A 19,501-nucleotide genomic window follows, 5' to 3' on the forward strand; every position below is an offset into this window, starting at 1 on the left:
CATCCAGCCCATATTCAACAGTGAAATTAAATGGCCAAACCCTTTCATTGGAAAAGAACCCCAAAATTTTAGACACTAAATGGTTTAGAAGCAACCACTACACTGAAGACAAAGAAAACTTTATTCTACTGCCCCACAATTTGATAGTTGTACACAATATCTTTACAGAATGACATTTTGACTGAACTGGTGGCTGTTGCCTATTTTCTAGGGGCTGCAGGTCTCCTGCAAGAGAGAAGAGAGAACCAGGGGAACAGATTAATTAATCTGCATCCTCATAAATTTTGTGCATGTAGAGACTAGAACCTTTCACAAGCATGGGGTTACTCAATTTTAACCAGTATTTTATTTCTTTTAACAGAGGTATGAATATACCAAAGACTTCATTTTGGAAATTGATGCATTGCGTCTTGATCCCAAATGTCCTGACATGACCAAGGTGCTCCTGGCAGGAATATGCAGAGTTGCAAATACGCTGTCCTTCATTAGAGAGATGATCTCTGGCAAACACAATGAAGCCATTTCTTTGGTGCCAAGTCAACTCCTGGGAACTGTACTAAGAATTCTACAGGTGATGACTTGTGTATATGAATAATGATATTGTATAGTACTATATGACTTCAGTAATTTTTTTTATATTTATGTACCGAAAGGCTTCTTACCCCATGTAAGAGAGATAGCCAGCCATGGCGTGCACCCACCCTACACCCATCCAATACCCAATATTTTCCCTTATGTAAGCTCCTTGTGGATTAAGGGCCATCCCTATCCCTTACAGTGTGATTTAGAAATAGTTTAGCAAGACACATCACCTACACAGCAGGGCCTGTCAGTCAAGGTGGTTTACCACCACTGCTGCATTTACATGGCAATCCTCCCTCTTTGTCCACTCATAAATAAATAGAGAAGATGAAGAGAAATCTCTCTGGGTCTCATCAACTTGTCATCCATTCATAGCCATTCTCCACTGAGCTATTTCTTTTCCTCTCCCTTCCCTGCTTAACAGACATTCCTCTTTTACCCAAGCCCCCCCTTCACTCCATCCATTCATCCCATGCTCAGTCTTCCCATCAAGTTCACTTCATCCACCTCTGCCCTCTACACACTTTTTGCAAGTATTTTTTCATTCATTTTTTGTATATGCCCAAATGATCCCTGTTTACAGTGATTGTGTCCTCAACACTTGGGCAGACTCCAAATGTAAGAGAAGCAGAAAGAAGAAACTCTAATATGTTTGAGGTGAAATGTTTAAGAAGGACAGTGAGGTTTACGAGGATGGATAGAGTAAGAAATTGGAAGTGAGGCAAAGAGCAGGAGTGGAAAGGGAGTTGGCAAATAAGGTAGATAAAAGAATACTGGGATGGTTTGGGCTTATTGAAAGAATGGAGAAAGATTAACAAAAATAATGTGGACGGCAGAAGTGGATGGAGTAAATTTGAGGGGAAGACCAAGAATGGGAAGGATAGATGGCTGGGGTGAAGGGGGCCTTTGGTAATAGGGGAATGTCTGTTGAGCAGGAAAAAGATAGGGTTAGAGATAGAAGGGATTTCTTCATCATCTTCTCTATTTACTAATGAATTGAGAGGAGGGAAGGATACCAAGTGGTGGGGGTAAACCAACTTTGGCTCTCAGGCCCTTCTGTGGAGGTGCTGTGTCCTGCTGCTTGCTTCTCATCCAGGCAATGGATGTAGTGATCCCAAACTGGGCCCAAGATATTTATCTATTAACTTTAGTTGTATTTCTTCACTTTTTTCATAAATGGAGAGTTAATTCCAAGAAACTGCTCCCCTCCCCCTACCACTACTGGTGACATAGAAACAGCCCAGTAATGCAGCAGAGTCAACAGTCCAAGTTTCTATCATGAGAGATCTGTGTGAGGACCCATGGACTGTTGCCATTTTCTGTGGGGCTGTGGATTTTCCACATGGAGTTAGATTTGGTTTAATGTCTCAAACTCTCTCAGAGTTAGGATGATGCTACCTTACAGAGGACTCACTGAAGTAGGAAATATAGTGAATGCTTTTGTGCCTGAGAAATTCATCAGTGACAGCTTTTAGGAAGGTGTAATGTTGTTGAGTACTAGGCTTAACCTCTTCACTTCGGGGCACATTGCACGTCTGGCAGCATTATCTGCCCGATGTGCGATGTTGCGTCATAATAATCATACATACATATACCAAGGCTTTTTCCCCCTTACAAGGGGGGTAGCCAAAAAGAAAAAGGCATGAAATCATTCTCACCCATTCCATCCCTGAATACACTCCACACCCCTCCACCCTCCCTCATATCTTAGCACCTCCTGAATGACGGGTCATCCCTGCACCTTGTCCACTGCCCTGGGTCAGAAGCAGTGTCGCAAGACACAGCACATCCACAGCAAGGCCGCTTCATTAAATCGGCGACCCCTCCTCCCCGTCCCCCCATTGCATAAAATGAGAGGACGGGGAGAAATCCCTTCAGGCTGTGTCAAATTTTGCTCACACATACTACCTCACCCCCCATCCATCCGCCCATTCCACCTCATGCAATCACAGCATCATCCATATACAACCATTCTCCATTCACCCCTGTCTTCTGTCCTCTCCCGTCCTTCCTCAACAGACATTCCCCTCTTCCCCAAAGCCCCCTTCACCCCATCCATCCACCTCATCCTAGGATGTCCCCTCATGTTCACTCCCTCCACATCTGCCTTCCACACCTCTTTTACTAGTCTTTCTTCACTCATTCTTTCCATGTGTCCAAACCATCCTAATATTCTTTCATCAACCCTATCTCCCAGCTCCTTTTCCACCCCTGTTCTCCTCCTCACCTCCTCATTTCTCACTCTGTCTAGCCTAGTTACCCCCATCATACTTCTCAGACACCTCATCTCAAACACATTCAAACTCCTTCTCTCTTCTTCTCTTATGTTCCATGTTTCTGCCCCATACAGTGCTGTTGGCACAATCACTCCTTCATACAGTCTCCTCTTAGCATCCATTCCCAAATGTCTATTCCTCATTACACTCTTTAATCCACCAAGGCATTTACTCGCTTCTCTCAATCTACATTCTACCTCCACTTTCACTCCACCTTTCCCTGCCACATTTGCACCCAAGTATCTAAAAATATCCACTTCCTCCAGTCGCTCTCCCTTAATGCTCACTTCCAGTCTACTGCCACTTTCACCCCTTGTACATCTCATCACCTTACTTTTACCCACATTTATCTTTAGCTTTCTTCTATCACATACTCTCCCAAACTCTGCCACCAACTTCCTCAATCCCTCCTCCGATCCTGCCACAAGTGCAGTGTCGTCCGCAAACAACAGCTGACTCACCTCGTTCTCTTTCACCCGTGTATTTTGATAACCATAGAAAATATGATGAAGCCAGTTTAGAGAGAATGGAGGTTACAAAGGTACGACTACAATAAATATAATCAAGGTGCCGACGTCGGCATCATCGAGTACCCACTTGCTCCTCATGCCGCCTACGTAGGCATCACCATATGGAAGTGGTTAAAGACATGTTGCACTCTCTTAAACTTATAGACCATTCAAATTTATCTTCAGGGAGAATGTTATAACTGATGGAAACATGTGATTATATACAATATATGCATTGGGAAAGGGCACCGTATGTACATATGTATACCAAAGGCTTTTTCCTCCTTACAAGGGAGGTAGCCAAGAAACAAAGGTATAAAAACCTTTCCTACCCATTCCATCCCCAACATACTCCACTCCCATCCACCCCCTTCCCTCCATCTTAACCTGGCACCTCCGGGATGATGGGTCATCCCTGCATCATGCCCACTGCCGTGGGTCAGAAGCAGTGTTGCAAGACACAGCACATTCACAGCAAGGCCACTTCATTAAATTGGTGACCCCCTCCGTCCCCTTGTGCAGAAAAGGAGAAGAGGGGGAGAAATCCTTTCGGACTGCATTAACTTATTTTTTACACATATTCCCTCACTCCCCCCTCCCCTACCCACTCCCTCTCATGCATCACAGCATCATCCATACAAAACCATTCTCCATTCACCCCTATCTTCTGTCCTCTCCTGTCCTTCCTCAACAGACATTCCCTTCTTTTCCAATGCCCCTTTTACCCCATCCATCCATCTCATCCTAGGTCATCCCCTCATGATGACTCCTTCCACCTCTGCCTTCCATACCTCTTGTACTAATCTTTCTTTACTCATTCTTTCCATGTGTCCAAACCATCACAATACTCTTTCATCAACCCTATTTCCCAACTCCCTTTCCACCCCTGTTCTCCTCACCTCCTTATTTCTCACTATATCTAGCCTAGTAACCCCTTATCATACTCCTCAGGCACCACATCTCAAACAGATTCAAACTCCTCTCTTCCATTCTTATGTTTCATGTTTCTTCTCCATACAGTGGTGTTGGCGCAATCGCTCCTTCATACAATCTTTTCTTAGCATCTATTCCCAAATGTCTATTTTTCATTGCACTTTTTAATCCCCAAAGGCATTTACTTGATCTCTCAATCTACATTCTACCTCCACCTCCACTCCTTCCTTTCCCACCACATTCACACCCAACTATCTAAGACTATCCACTTCCTCCAGTCTCTCTCCCTTAATACTCGCTTCCAATTTGCTGCCACTTTCTCCCCTTATACATCTCATCACCTTACTTTTACACATTTATCTTAAATTTTCTTCTTTCGCACACCTTCCCAAACTCACTAACTTCCTCAATCCCTTCTCTGAATCTGCTACAAGTGCAGTGTCATCAGCAAACAACAAAGGCGACATCATATGTAAACATACAAATAAAGGAACATGCACATTTGCTTTCATTTGTATGGATTTGTGAACAGAATGTAGATAGCTGCAGCCTCAAGGGATTTCACATGTTCTTAATATTTGCCTGAAGAGATGAGGAGGGTCCTTGTGTAAATGGAGCAGTTGGCCTTGCTCTAAATGTGCTGTGTGTTGCTGCTTTGCTTGTGACATGGGCAGTGGGTAGGGCATAGGGATGATCCTTCATCCACAAGAAGCTAGAATGAAAGGGAGTGGGCTGGGTGTGGGTGGGTGCATGGATTGGCTGATTGCCTCCCTTAACCCCTTCGATACGATGACATCTACGTAGGCGTCATGAGGAGCAAGTGGTACGCGAGGATGCCGATGTCGGTGTCTTGATTATATTTATTGTAGTTGTACCTGCGTGACCCCCATACTCTGTAAACTGTCTTCATCATATTTTCTATGGTTATCAAAATTCACGGGTGAAAGAGAACGAGCTAAATACAACGGTGACTTTAATTTTTATAATGCTAGTATTATGACGCAACATCACGCGTCTGGCAGCTAATGCTGCCCGCGAGATTTGGCCCGGAGTGAAGGGGTTAAGAAGTAAGAAGCCTTTCGGTAAATAGAATAGATTTTAGCTACCAAATTGATGAAGTTATACCACCATACAGCCAAGGTAGGAATACTACCTGCTACTGTCTAAATAAAAGTATTGGCAGCCAAAACGCTACTGAGTGAGTTTACTTTAATATAAGTTATTTATATCTCAGATGCAAACTCCAATGCTGAGTCAGTATCGCAGTCAGGAACACCAGTTTGTGGCTTTCATGTTTCCAATCCTGCATCAGAAAGCCTTGCTTCTACTTGAAGACATCCTCCATAGGTTGGTATATTGTATGTTTTCCTAGAACCCAGAACACATCAAAACTCTCATGTATATGATCTAATGGTAATAACCCTGCATTATAAGTACATATTAGCAGCCAATGCCACAAATTTACCTCATCAAGCTAGAAATGGGCAAGACAAAATAGAATGTCTACATTACTTCAGAAGTCATCATGGACATTATATATCTCCATCTGCCATAAATAAAAAAGTACCCAATAGTCTGATTAAATGGCTAACTTCATCCTCTGGATAGAATTCCCAAAATTGTGAGCCTCACTTGTGATACATTATCTTCAGCCCATATGAAAGACTTGACAGTGAATACAATTAAGAAACTGAACATATCAAAAACAGTGGCAGATTCATGATTTGGACAGTGGAAAGAAACTCTTATTACTGTATAAACTCATTAGAACTACATTTGTTCACAGTATGTCCAAAGATTAAGAAAAAAAAAACTTCCTACAAACAACACAAAATAAAGCATAAAGAATAATTGCCTGCACAAAAACAACTCCCATACAAGAGCATATGAAAAAGATAAGCTTTAGCCTATTGAATATGATGATGCCTATGTATTTACTTAGTTGTATTATACAGGAAAGGGAGCTATGCTCGTAGTGCCCGTCTTTGTATCTCACATCTAGTTTGTTCTTAAATTCTTGTATGGTGTTTGCACACACTATTGGTTCGTCCAATTTGTTCCAGACATCCACCACTCTGTGTGGATTTTCTTCTTCTTCTTCTTCTTCTTCTTCCAGATCTATAATTATCCTTTTTTGAGTTGAGGGAGTTGGGAGATAGGGTTGATGAAAGAGTATTAGGATGGTTTGGACACATGGAAAGAATGAGTGAAGAAAGACTAGTAAAAGAGGTATGGAAGGCAGATGTGGAGGGAGTGCACATGAGGGGACGTCCTAGGATGAGGTGGATGGATGGGGTGAAGTGGGCTTTGCGAAAGAGGGGAATGTCTGTTGAGGAAGGACGGGAGAGGACAGAAGACAGGGGTGAATGGAGAATGGTTGTATATGGATGATGTTGTGATGCATGAGGTGGAATGGGCAGGGGGATGGGGGGTGTGGTAGTATGTGTGAGCAAAATTTGACACAGCCCGAAGGGATTTCTCCCTGTCTTCTCATTTTATGCATGGGGGGACGGAGAAGGGGGTCGCCGATTTATTGAAGTGGCCTTGCTGTGGATGTGCTGTGTCTTGCGACACTGCTTCTGACCCAGGGCAGTGGACAAGGTGCAGGGATGACCCGTCATCCAGGAGGTGCTAAGATAAGAGGGAGGGTGGAGGGGTGTGGAGTGTATTCAGGGATGGAATGGGTGGGAATGATTTTATGCCTTTTCCTTTTTGGCCACCCCCCTTGTAAGGGGTAAAAAAGCCACCTTGGTATATGTATATATATATATATATATATATATATATATATATATATATACATATGTATGGATGTATATATGTATATATATATATGTACACACATATACATGTCCCCAGACATATATATATATATATATATATATATATGTGTGTGTGTGTGTGTATTTTACCTAGTTGTATTTTATGGGAAGGGGAGCTATGCTCGTGGGGTCCCGTCTTCATATCTCATTTTATCTAAACTATTTTTAAATTCATGTATTGTTTTTGCACACACCACTTTCTCATCTAACTTGTTCCAACTGTCTATTACTCTGTGAGGAAAGCTGTTCTTTTTCAAATCTCTTCTATAGCTGTCTTTTTTTATTTTCTTTCCGTGTCCACTAGTATTTCTGTCATCCCATTTTATCAAATTCTCTCTGTCAGTAATTTCTATGCCTTTCATGATTCTGTAAATAGCTATCAAATCTCCTCTCTCTCTCTTCTTTGCTCTAGTGTCTGTAGTTCAAGTTTTTCTAGTCTCTCTTCATATGATAGTTTTGAGAGTGTTGGTGCCAGTTTTGTAATTGCTCTTTGTATTCTTTCAAGTTTTTTTATACATTTTTTTTGTACTTGGTGACCATATCATTGCTGCATATTCCAATCTTGGTCTTATCAGGGTGATTAGGATTTTCTTCGCCATTTCTTCATCCAGGTATGTAAATGCAACTTTGATTGTTCTTATTAGATTATAAGTTTCTCCAAAAATCTTATTTATATGTTTCTCAGGTGACATATTATTCATAACAATGACTCCCAGGTCCTTCTCATTTTCTACTTTTTTTATTCCTTCCTCTCCCAATTTATATGCTCCTGTTATTCTGTTTTTGCTTTTTCCAAATTCCATTATACTACACTTTTTTGTATTGAACTCCATCTCCCACTTCCTACTCCATTCTTGTACCTTATTTAGATCTCTCTGTAGTGATTCACAATCTTCTTCAGTTTTCACTCTTTTCAGTAGTTTTGCATCATCTGCAAAGAAGCTCATATAGCTTTCTATTCCTTCATCCATATCATTAATATATATAGCAAACATTATTGGGGCCAGAACTGTTCCCTGCGGAACACCGCTTATTACTTCATCCCATTTTGAGTGCTGGTTTCTTATCACTACTCTCATTTTTCTTTCTTGCAAAAAGTCCTCCATCCAATTTAGTAGTTTGCCCTGTATTCCTCCTTCAGTTTCTAATTTCTTAAGCAACTTCTTATGTGGTACTTTGTCAAAAGCTTTCTTTAGATCTAAAAATGCACAGTCCGCCCATCCATCTCTTTCTTGTATTATATCTATTAGCCTTGAATAGAAACATATTAAATTGGTGACGCATGATCGTCCTTGTCTGAATCCAAATTGCCTTGGATTTAACACTTTGTTTTTTTCTAAATAATTTACCCATCTACTTTTGATAATTCTTTCACAAATTTTTGCTATTGTACTTGTTAGAGAGACTGGTCTATAGTTGGTAGGTTCTTCTTTATTTCCTCCTTTGTATATAGGTACTATATTTGCTTTTTTCCAATCTTCTGGAACTTTTCCTTCTTTCAAGGAACTATTTAGTATGCTATGTATTTTGTCTGCCAGTTCATTCCTGCATTCTTGTAGTATCCAGTTTGCTATTTCATCTGGTCCATGCGATTTTCTGACATCAAGATTACTCAAGTGTGTTAATATTTCATTCTTTGTTACTTCTATTTCTTCCATAGGGGGGACTTTCTCTTTCCATTCGTTCTCTTCAGGTTGTATGTTCTCCCTTGTAAACACTGATTTAAAATGTTTGTTCATAATTTCCGCCATTTCCATTTCCTCAGTGTATTCAACTCCCTCCTGTCTTAATTTCTCCAAGTCTTGTTTGTTTTTCAGTTTATTGTTTACAAATCTGTAGAATAGTTTCAGTTGATCTTTACACTTTTCTATGATATCTTTTTCATATTTTCTCTTTTCCTCTCTGCACATTTGTACATATTCATTTCTATAACAGGTATATATTTTCAATTTTTCAGGTCTTCTGTCTTTTTTCCATCTGTTCCAGGCTTTGTCTCTTTTGTTTTTTAACTCCCTACAGCTTTTGTTGTACCAGCATTTTACATATTCTTTTTCTTGTTTTTGTCTTGGGACATACTTTTCCACTCCTTTTTTGTAAATTTTTGTCAAAATATTCCATTTCTCTTCTACTGTTGTTTCTTCTTTGTATATTTCTTCCTAGTTTTCCTTTTGAAAGAATTCTCTTATTTTATCAAAGTTTGTTTTTTCATACATCATTCTTCCTTTTCTGTATTGTTCATTTCTTTTGATATATTTTTCTTCATTAAGTTCCAGTTCAATCAATATGTGGTCACTTTTACTTATTGGTGTTTTATATTCAAGTTTGTCCACTATTCTAGGTTCGGATGTAATTACTAGGTCTAGTTTCGATGGCTCTTCTTCATTTCTATACCTAGTGTTCTGTATCCATTGTGTCATTGTATGGTCAGTAACCATCTCGAGTAGAGCGTTTCCCCATGAGCCGTCTCCACCCTTTACTGTCATTTCTTCCCAGCAGATTTCTTTGCAATTAAAGTCGCCCATCATAACTATTTTTCCTCCCTCTTCCATTATCTTGTTTAATGTTATCTTTGTGTCCTCTAACATACTTTTATGTTCACTCTCTTCCCATGAGGCTGTTTTTGGGGGCACATAATTTATCACAAACTTTCTGTTCTTCTTATCTCTGTCTTCTACTTCCATCATTATCATCTCTACTGTATTCTTTCCATATGTGACACCCTTTACGTTTATATCCTTCTTAGTCAGGAACATAAATCCACCCCCTTCCTTTTTCACTCTGTTTCTAATCCAATAATTATATGCATCATGTCCTACACTGTTGGGTGGTAGTGGACCTTTTAATTTTGTTTCTACAATTCCCATTATGTCTGGTTCTTTTTCTTTCAAATAATCATTCAGTTCATTCAATCCTGTTATTAATCCATCTATATTTGTGTAAGACACTCTTAGTTTTCTGCCACTTCCATTGTGTTCTCTGTTTCCCTTTTGTTTTTCTCTTGTATGTCGACTTTCTTTAGTTTCATATTCACTACTCTCCAATAGAATCTCTCTTTTTCTGACTCCGTTCTTATCTCGTTTTTTTCCTTTGCTTCAAGTCTTTTCTGTTTTTCTTCCTCTCTTTCCTCTTTATTCATTTCCCTTTTTATCCATACCTTTTTATATTGTTCACTTGTTGCTAGTTTCCCTGTTTTGGATAAGATATTCTCAGCCGTAGTTTGTGACCTGAATTTAATCTTGATTGGTCTGGTCTTGTCTGTACTATATTTCCCTAACCTGAATTTCTCTTCGATTTGTTTCATTATTTCTGGTTCATCTTCCTGAACTAATTCTAGTAAATTTCTTACTTTTTCATTTTCCTCTTTGATTCTTGTGGTTCTATCTGGGTTATGTTTCTCTTCCATTCCTAATATAATTGTACATTTCTTTTTGTCTGCTAAGTCTCTTACTATATTCTCCTTCTGTCTCATCACTTTAATAACTGAGTTTTCAGTTTGTTCATTCATTTGCTGTCTGATTATGTCAGTGAATGCAACTTTGCTATTTTCTTGAATTTTTTTCCAACCCTCCTTGTTCTCCTTATTATTCTCGTTTTTGTTCGCCTTCTCTAGTTCTTCCAATTTTTCAACTCTTCGTATAATATTGTCAACATGACCGAACCTACGCTCCAAGTCCTCGATCATCTTATCGACCTTCTCTTCTAGTCTTGTCAGTCGGGGGGGATTTGTGTCCCCCCCCACCCTCTTTAAATCCCTGGAAAATATTCTCATCACTTTCTACTGTATTGCTCTTATCTATACTTCTAATCTTTACATTTTTATTAGACATTTCATCGTCGTCGGGGGGCCTTTTGTTTACCTTTCGCCTGTCTGCCTGGGCCAAGTCTACTCCTTCCTCATTTCCTTCCATTTCCCTCAGTAATCCCTCCCCCTTTCCTCTTTCCCTACTTTCCTACTACTCCACGAGCAATTTCCCCCCACCCTGTAAATACAATAGGCACTTCTCTTTGCGTTGGGATCCACAAACTTCAATTCTCTTCAGAACGTCTTCTAAGCCGTACATTCGTTGAAGTGTGTGTGTGTGTGTGTACACACATATACATGTCCCCAGACAAGCATATAAACAAAACAGTTGGAGAAACCTACAATTTAGTAAGATAAATAAAGATGGCTTTTAATTACTTGGATGAAGTAATGGTGAAAAAATATTATTGACACTGATAAGACCAAGACTGGAGTATGTTGCAACACTTTGGACACCCATTATAAAAAAGAATATAAGGAAATTAGAAAAAATCCAAAGAGCAATGATAGAGATGGCTCCAACACTTTCAAAATTGACACAAACAAAGATTGTCTAAACTGGAACTATCAACCCTGGAACAAAGAAGAGAAAGAGGAGATGTATTGGCCATTTACAGAATCATGAAAGGTATGGAAGTCCTTGACAGAGAAGATTTATTATAGTGGGATTAATGAAAAACAAGGGGACATGAAAAGAAACTCAAAAAGGATAGTTATAGAAGAGATCTGAAAAAAAAAGCTTTCCACACAGAGTGGTGGATGTCTGGAATAAATTGGATGAAACAATAGTGTGTGCAAACACCATGCAAGAATTTGAGAACAAACTAGATACTGCAAGATACAAAGACAGGTCACTATGAGCATAGCTCCCTTTCCTTTATAATTCAACTAGGTAAATACGCATATACTATAAGGAAGTGTCTCATTCACCTTTTACCTGGTGTGTTGCTAAAGTGCACTGTTTACATAATCCTCCATTTTAAGCAAATACCACTAAATACCATTTTGTTTTATTTCCAGTATAGGTGAATGCATAGACCTGTACTGGGGTATTCTTATGAAGATTCTCATTACCACTCTCGACACTTGTACTTTAACCAAGGGAATTAAAACCTCTCACCAAACGAACAGTAGTGAAAGGCCTCAGAAAGGCTTGAAGACAAAAGTGCTAGCATACAGGGTATTATGTGTTTTGCTGCAGATATCTAAAGGACGTCATGGGACTTCAGATGGTCTTCTTCATCATTTGAAAAGAGATATCTTGCCAATTAAGGACCCAATCAAACTTCAGGTAAGATAGGATGTTTGGAGTTACCTCAGTAATGATTCAAACATGTATTCATCATGTGCCACAAGTTGGGTGTACAAGGATGCCAGTGTTGATTTCCTGATTATATTTATTTTGTTGTAGCTAAGTGACCCTCATATTCTGTGAACAGACTTGATAACGTTTTCTGTGATGTTATACTTATTCATGGTGAAAGAGAATGAGTATAACAACAGTAACTATATTTTGTAATGCATGTATTATGATGCATCATTGTACATCAGGCAGCATGATGTGCATGTGAATGTTTGACTCGTATTGAAGAGGTTAAGAGAGGAAGGGGAAGCAAATCAAATAGAAAAGAAAAGGTAAAAGGTGTAGATGGAGAGATGATAATTGAAGAGGTGGCAGTAGGAGGAAGATGGGCAGAGTATTTTTGGGAGTTGCTAAATGTGTCTTGCAACACTGCTTCTGACCCAGGGCAGTGGGCAAGGTGCAGGGATGACCCGTCATCCAGGAGGTGCTCAGATGAGAGGGAGGGTGGGAGGGGTGTGGAGTGTATTAAGGGATGAAATGGGTGGGAGTGTTTTTGTGCCTTTCCCTTTTTGGCTACCTCCCTTGAAAGGGGGAAAAAGCCTTGGTATATGTATGTATGTATGCTAAATGTGGAGGAGGGAAAGATGCTTGCAGTGGGAGGCGCTAAGAAAATAACAGTGATAATGATGAAAATGGGGGAGAAGTAAGAAAAGATTAGGTGAAAGTAGTTATTAAAATGATGAGAGTAGGCAAGGCACCTGGGTCAGATGGATGTTAAGCTGTCTAAAAAAAAAAAGGGAGGTACAGTGATGGAGGATTGGCTGGTGAGGTTATTTAATGTCTAAAAGAGGGTAGAATGCTAGAGGACTGGAGGAGTGCCTGTGTAGTTCTGCTTTACAGAGGAAAAGGGGACATATGAGTGTAGTAGTCTCAGAGGGATCAGTTTGTTGAATGTAGTTGGGAATGCTTATGGGAGGGTTTTGATTGAGAGGAATAGAGGGAGTAATTGGTGAGGAACAGTGTGTGTTTAGCGTGGATCAGATTTTTGTGGTAAGGCAGATACGTGAGAAAGCTTTAGCCAAGGTTAAGGATGTTTTTTGGGCCTTTGGATTTGGAATAAATTTATGACAGGGTAGATAGGAAGTTACTGTGGAAGGTATTGCAGATATATGGGATAGGAGGAAAGCTGTTAAGAGCATTCAAGAGTCTTTATGAGAGTAGTAAAGCCTGTGTTAGAACTAGAAATAGAATGGTGGAGGTAAAGGTGGTACTTCACCTGGAATGTGTCATGTCGCCATGGCTGTTCAATGTTTGCATGGATTGGGTGATGCAGGAGGTAACTGCAAAGGTAATGGGCAGGGCACTGGAAATGGTTAAAGAAAATTGAGAAAAATGGGAGATAAGTCAGTTGCTGTTTGCTGACAACAGTGCGCTGGTAGTAGGATCAGAGGAGGGATTAAGGAAGCTAGTGATAGAGTGTGGGAAGGTATGCAAGAGGAGGAAGTTGAAAATAAATGAATATGGGTAAAAATAAGGTGATGAGATGTAAAAAGGGAGAGTATGGCAGCAAATTGGAAGTGACTATTAACCCCTTCCATACGATGACACTTAAGTAGGCATTGTGAAGCACGAGTGGGTGTATGAGAATGCTGGCATCAATGTCTTGATTATATTTTTTTTTAGTTGTAGGTGCTAAGATGGGAGGGAGGTTGGAGGGGAGTGGAGTGTATTTAGGAATGGAATGGGTGGGAATGTTTTTATGCCTTTTTCTTTTTGGCTACCTCCCTTGTAAGGGGGAAAAAGCCTTGGTATATGTATGTATGTAGTTTTAGTTGAGTGATCCCATATTTAGTGAAGTGGCCTGACCATATTTTCTGTTGTTATTAATATTCAGAGTGAAAGAGAATGAGTAATACTGCTGTAACTTTATATTTTATAATGCTAGTATTGTGATGCATCATTGTACATCAGGCAGGTGATGCTGCCCACTAGAATTTGACTTGTATTGAAAAGGTTGAGGGAGAGAGACTGAATGAAGTGGACAACTTTAGATGCTTGGGTGTGAATGTGGTGGGAAAGGGAGGAGTGGAGGTGGAGGTAGAATGTAGATTGAGAGAAGCATGTAAAAGCCTCAAGGGATTAAAACTTGTTATGAGAAATAGACATTTGGAAATGGATGCTAAAAGGAAATTAAATGAAGGGGTGATTGTGCTGGCAGCACTGTATGGGGCAGAAACATGGAACATAAGAGAGGAAGAGTTTAAATGTGTTTGAAATTAAATGTCTGAGAAGTATGGTAGGGATTACTAGGCTGGATAGAGTTAGAAACAAGGAGGTGAGGAGAGCAGGGGTGGAAAAGGAGTTGGAAGATAGGGTTTATGAAAGAGTATTGGGATGATCTGGACACATGGAAAGAATGAGTGAAGAAAGATTAGTAAAAGAAATGTGGGAGGCAGAGGTGAATGGAGTGAACAGGAGGGGGCAACTGAAGATGAGATGGATAGATGGTGTAAAAGGGGCAGTGAGAAAGGGGTATGTCTGTCAAGGAAGGAAGGGAGAAGACAAGATAGGGGTGAGTGGAGAATGGTTCTGTATTGATGATGCTGTGATGCATGGAAGGGAGTGGATAGGGGATGTGATGGGTTTGGGAGTGGTTATGTGTGAATGATATTATTTTGATGCAACCTGAAGGGTTTTCTCCATCTTCTCTTTTTCTGCCATGGATGTGCTGTGTCTTGCTACATTGTTTCTGACCCAGGGCAATGGGCAAGATGCAGGGATGACTCGTCATCCAGGAGGAGCCAAGAAAGGAGGGAGGGATGGTGAATGGGAGTGGAGTGGATGGGGATGAAATGGGTGGGAATGGAATTATGCCTTTTGACTTCGACTACCTCCCTTGTATGGGGGAAAAAGCCTTTGGTATACATATATTTACTTTACCTCCTATGCAAATAAGTGAACTTGTAAGATAAAAGTAATGGGGATTTCATTCAAGATGCATCTTACTTCTTTATTAATTTTTGAAAAAAGCAGACTTAAAAAAAAAATTGGGATTCCTTATTGCAGTGTTTATGAAAAGATATACAATGTTTCAGGTTAAAGGTGCTGGGTTAGCTACCATAAATCTGCAGAAGAAGAAGAGCAAGAAAAAAGGCTATGCAGTGACTGTGAATGAAGATACCAGAAGTGTCAACAGCAAGGGTGTAAGTGAAGAGGACCTCGGTATGTGTCAGGCTGCCCTTTCAGCTACACATCACCTTTTCTTATATTCACTTCATGTTTTGCACTACAAACAAGTGGTGGTAAGTTAATGGGTTGTATGTTGCTATGTTAAAAATAAAATAAGATAAAATTCGGTTAGAATGGGAATAGTGTGGACACTGTAGGTTGATTTTCAGGGAGGGTAGAATGCCAGAGGACTGTAGGAACTTTTGTATAATTCAGCTTTATAGGGCAAAGGGGACAAATGTGAGTGAAGTATTTTCAGAGGTATCAATTTGTCGAGTGTAGATCAGAATGCTTTTGGGAGAGTTTTAATTGAGAGGATTAGGAGAGGAACAAAGGGAGTAACTGTTGAGGAACAGTGTGGGTATTGGAAAGGTAAGGGTTACGTGGATTAGATTTTTTTTTTTTTTTTTTTAATGGATTTGGAAAAGGCTTATGACAGGGTAGATAGGAATACACATATATGGGATTAGGGAAAACTGTTAAGAGTAATCAAGAATTTTGATAAGAGTAATCAAGAATTTTGATAAGAGTAATAGAGCTTGTGTTAGAATGAGAAATGAAGAGAGTGGTTTGAGATAAAGGTAGGACTGCCTCAGGCATGTGTCATGTCACCATGGCTGTTCAATATATACATGGATGGGGTGTTGCAGGAGGTAAAAGCAAGGGTAATGGTAGGGGACTGGAGATGGTTGAAGAAAATGGAGAAAAGTGGGAGAGGGGCCAGTTGTTGTTTGCTGACTACACTGTGCTTATGGCAAGGTCAGAGGAAGGAATAAGGAAGTTAGTGACAGAGTTTGGGAAGGTATGCAAGAGGAGAAAGTTGAAGTTAATTGTGGGTAAAAGCAAAGTGATGAAATGTACAAGGATAGAGGATGGCAGTTAGTCAGAAGTAAGTTTAAAAGGAGAGAGGCTGGAGGAAGTTGATATTTGAGGTTGTGCATGTGGCAAGAAAGGGAGGAGTGGAGGTAAGTTGTAGATTGAGAGAAACAAGTAATGCCTTGGGGGATTTAAAAGTGTCATGAGAAATAGGCAGCTGGGAATGGATGCAATGAGGAGATTGTATAAAGGGGTGATTGTGCCAATGGCATTGTATGAGCCAGAGACTTGTAATTTAAAAGAGGCAGAGAGGAAAATTTAAATGTGTTTGAGAAGAAATGCCTGAGAGGTATGGTAGGGTTTACTAGGTTGGATAGAGTGAGAAACAAGGAGGTGAGGAGAGTGGGAGTGGAAAAAGAGATGGCAGATAGGGCTGATGAAAGATTATTGGGATGGTTTGAACACATGGAAAGAATGAGTGATGAAAAATTAGTAAAAGATATGGAAGGCAGAGATGGAGGGAGTGAACTTTAAGAGATGACTGAGGGTGAGATGGATAGATGAGGTGAAGGGGCATTGAGGGAGAGGGGACTGTCTTGAGGAAGGAAGGGAGAAGGCAGGAGATAGGAATGAGTGGAGAGTGACTATGTATAGGTGACTCTGTTATGCAAGGAAGGGAGGGGCAGGGGATGGGGGATAGGAGATGACGTGTGAATGATATTTTGATGCAGCCTGAAAGGATTTCTTCCCATTTTCTCTATTTTTCTGCACGAGGGAACATAGAGGGGGTGTCGCCAATTAAGTGAAGTGGCCTTGCTGTGTCGCTGCTTTGCTTTTAACCCAGGACAGTTTATGGGATACAAGGATGATCCATCATCCATGAGGAGCTAGGATGGGGATTGGGGTTGGGTGGGTGGGGGTAGGTATGTGCCTTTGACTGATAAGGGGGAAAGAGCTCTTGGTATACAGATAAATTGATATCCTCTTCCATGTAGTGAAATGTATATTACAGGTTTCTCCTGTTATTTTCTTCATATGAGCTGGCAATAGATTATCCCTGATTAAGATCTCAAGACCTTTTTCTTCTTTGCCTTTGCCTTTTTTGTATCCCTTTTGATTATATATATATATTTTTTAATTAATTTTCCATTCCAGGTTCCATTCATAAACCTTATAAAGGTCTTCCTATAACAGTTTGCAAACCTCTCTCTCTCTCTCTCTCTCTCTCTCTCTCTATTTTTCTTCCTTTCATTCCTCATGCTCTCTCACTCTTTTCACTGATAGTAAATATGATCTTTTATCCTCCAGGAATTGCAGTCTGCAGTTCTATCGCTAAGCAGTTACATCATTCAAGGTGAAGCTGCTCCAGCTCCATATAATCGTGCCACTGTCCGTACAGCCCTCTGTCAGCTACTTTGTGCATTGGTCTGCAATCCACAGCCTTATTGCCCTCCTCCCTTCACAGCAGTTTCATATGTCCTTCATGTAGGGGTCAAAGATCACAGTCCTGAGGTAAAGAAATTGAGGATTATATGTTTGTGTATTTATTTTTATGGTATGGATATAATGCTTTATAGTGGTAATGATATTATGGTTTTGACTTTAGTTGAAATGTTATTTCAGGTGCAGAAAGTCTGTCATGATGGTCTTTCCAAAATGAGCTTCATCATGGCAAACCCACAGGTGTCTGTTTATGAAAACCTTGTTCAAAAACATAAAGAGACAAAGGATATTAATGGAACTGGTAAGCCAGACAGCATATTTTGAATATGTCTTATGATCCTCATATTGATGAGAGTAAGCTGTGTTTAAGAAGAAAGCCAAGTGTAAGTATACATGGGAAAGGGTGGTGGAGGGAAGGATTGATAGGGTGTGAATATACTATGTAGTGGTGTCCAAAAGGATAGAAAGAACTCTGGACACTCATGTTGGGTGAGGAGTGTCAGGTAATTTCTTGGGAGAATGGAAATTGATAATGAAGAAAAAATAAAGGATGAAAAAGGTGGGATGTAGAGAGATGCTGAATTGAATGAGAAAAAAAAAAAAAAGAATACCAAAAGCTGAGAGGGTTATGGGAGGTGGGGAGAGAGAGAAGGGAGGTAGGAGTAGAAGAATTCATATGTTTTAAGGGGGAAGTAAAAAAAATGTACAGAGGTGGTATGTGGAATGGGGAGGGAGGGAATAGGAGGAAGGGTAGTGAATGGTGGGATGAAGAGGTGAAAGCAATAGTAGAAGAGAAAATGGGAGCACATGGGGATTGGTTGCAAGGGAAACCTATAAGAGATACAAGGAGAAACAAAACATAAGATGAGGGAGGCAAAGAGGAGAGCAGATGTAAAATGGTGTAGAAGTATGACAAAATTATACATATGCCAAGGCTTTTCCCCCCTTACAATGGAGGTAGCCAAAGTCACATACATACATACATTTACCAAGGCTTTTTCCCCCTTACAAGGGAGGTAGCCAAAAAGGAAAAGGCATAAAATCATTCCCACCCATTCCATCCCTCAATACACTCCACACCCCTCCACCCTCCCTCTCATCTTAGCACCTCCTGGATGACGGGTCATCCCTGCACCTTGTCCACTGCCCTGAGTCAGAAGCAGTGTCGCAAGACACAGCACATCCACAGCAAGGCCGCTTCATTAAATCGGCGACCCCCCCCCCTCTCCATCCCCCCATGCATAAAGGAGAAGACGGGGAGAAATCCCTTCGGGCTGTGTCAAAATTTGCTCTCACATACTACCTCACCCCCCATCCCCCCACCCATTCCACCTCAAAGTCAAAAGGCATAAATCCACTCCCACCCATTTCATCCCCACATACTTCACTCCCATTCAACACCCCTCCCTCTTTTCTTGGCTCCTCCTGGATGACGGGTCATCCCTGCATCTCACCCACTGCCCTGGATCAGAAGCAATGCAGCAAGACACAGCACATTCACAGAAAGGCTACTTCATTTAATCAACAATCCCCCTTTCCATCCCCTCATGCAGAAAGAGATGGGGGGGAAATCCCTTTGGGCTGTGTCAGAGTGTCATTCACTCATACTCCCTACCCCCCCTCCATCCCCCACCCACTCCCATGCATCACAGCATCATCCATACACAACCATTCTCCACTCACCCCTGTCTTCTCCCTTCCTTCCTCAACAGACATCCCCCTCTTTCCTAATGCACCTTTCACCCCATCAATCAGTCTCATCCTTGGTCACCCTCTCATGTTCACTC

At 40.6% G+C, this 19,501-nt stretch overlaps 1 protein-coding gene across 3 annotated transcripts in view; it reads left to right on the forward strand.

The window, feature by feature from the left end:
- The window catches only part of LOC143018078 (proline-, glutamic acid- and leucine-rich protein 1-like), a 61,089-nt gene that overhangs the window by 27,781 nt on the left and 13,807 nt on the right, over positions 1–19,501 (forward strand). For all 3 annotated transcript variants that reach the window (XM_076173175.1, XM_076173174.1, XM_076173177.1), the window contains 6 exons: positions 362–571; positions 5,535–5,647; positions 11,945–12,215; positions 15,323–15,529; positions 17,580–17,783; positions 17,895–18,015. In XM_076173175.1, coding sequence (XP_076029290.1) covers positions 362–571; positions 5,535–5,647; positions 11,945–12,215; positions 15,323–15,529; positions 17,580–17,783; positions 17,895–18,015 — 1,126 coding nt within the window. The remainder of the gene's footprint in view (positions 1–361; positions 572–5,534; positions 5,648–11,944; positions 12,216–15,322; positions 15,530–17,579; positions 17,784–17,894; positions 18,016–19,501) is intronic.

Source organism: Oratosquilla oratoria, chromosome 34 (assembly GCF_046742065.1).
Source record: "Oratosquilla oratoria isolate Oo_2021 chromosome 34, ASM4674206v1, whole genome shotgun sequence".
NCBI classification, from domain to species: domain Eukaryota; kingdom Metazoa; phylum Arthropoda; class Malacostraca; order Stomatopoda; family Squillidae; genus Oratosquilla; species Oratosquilla oratoria.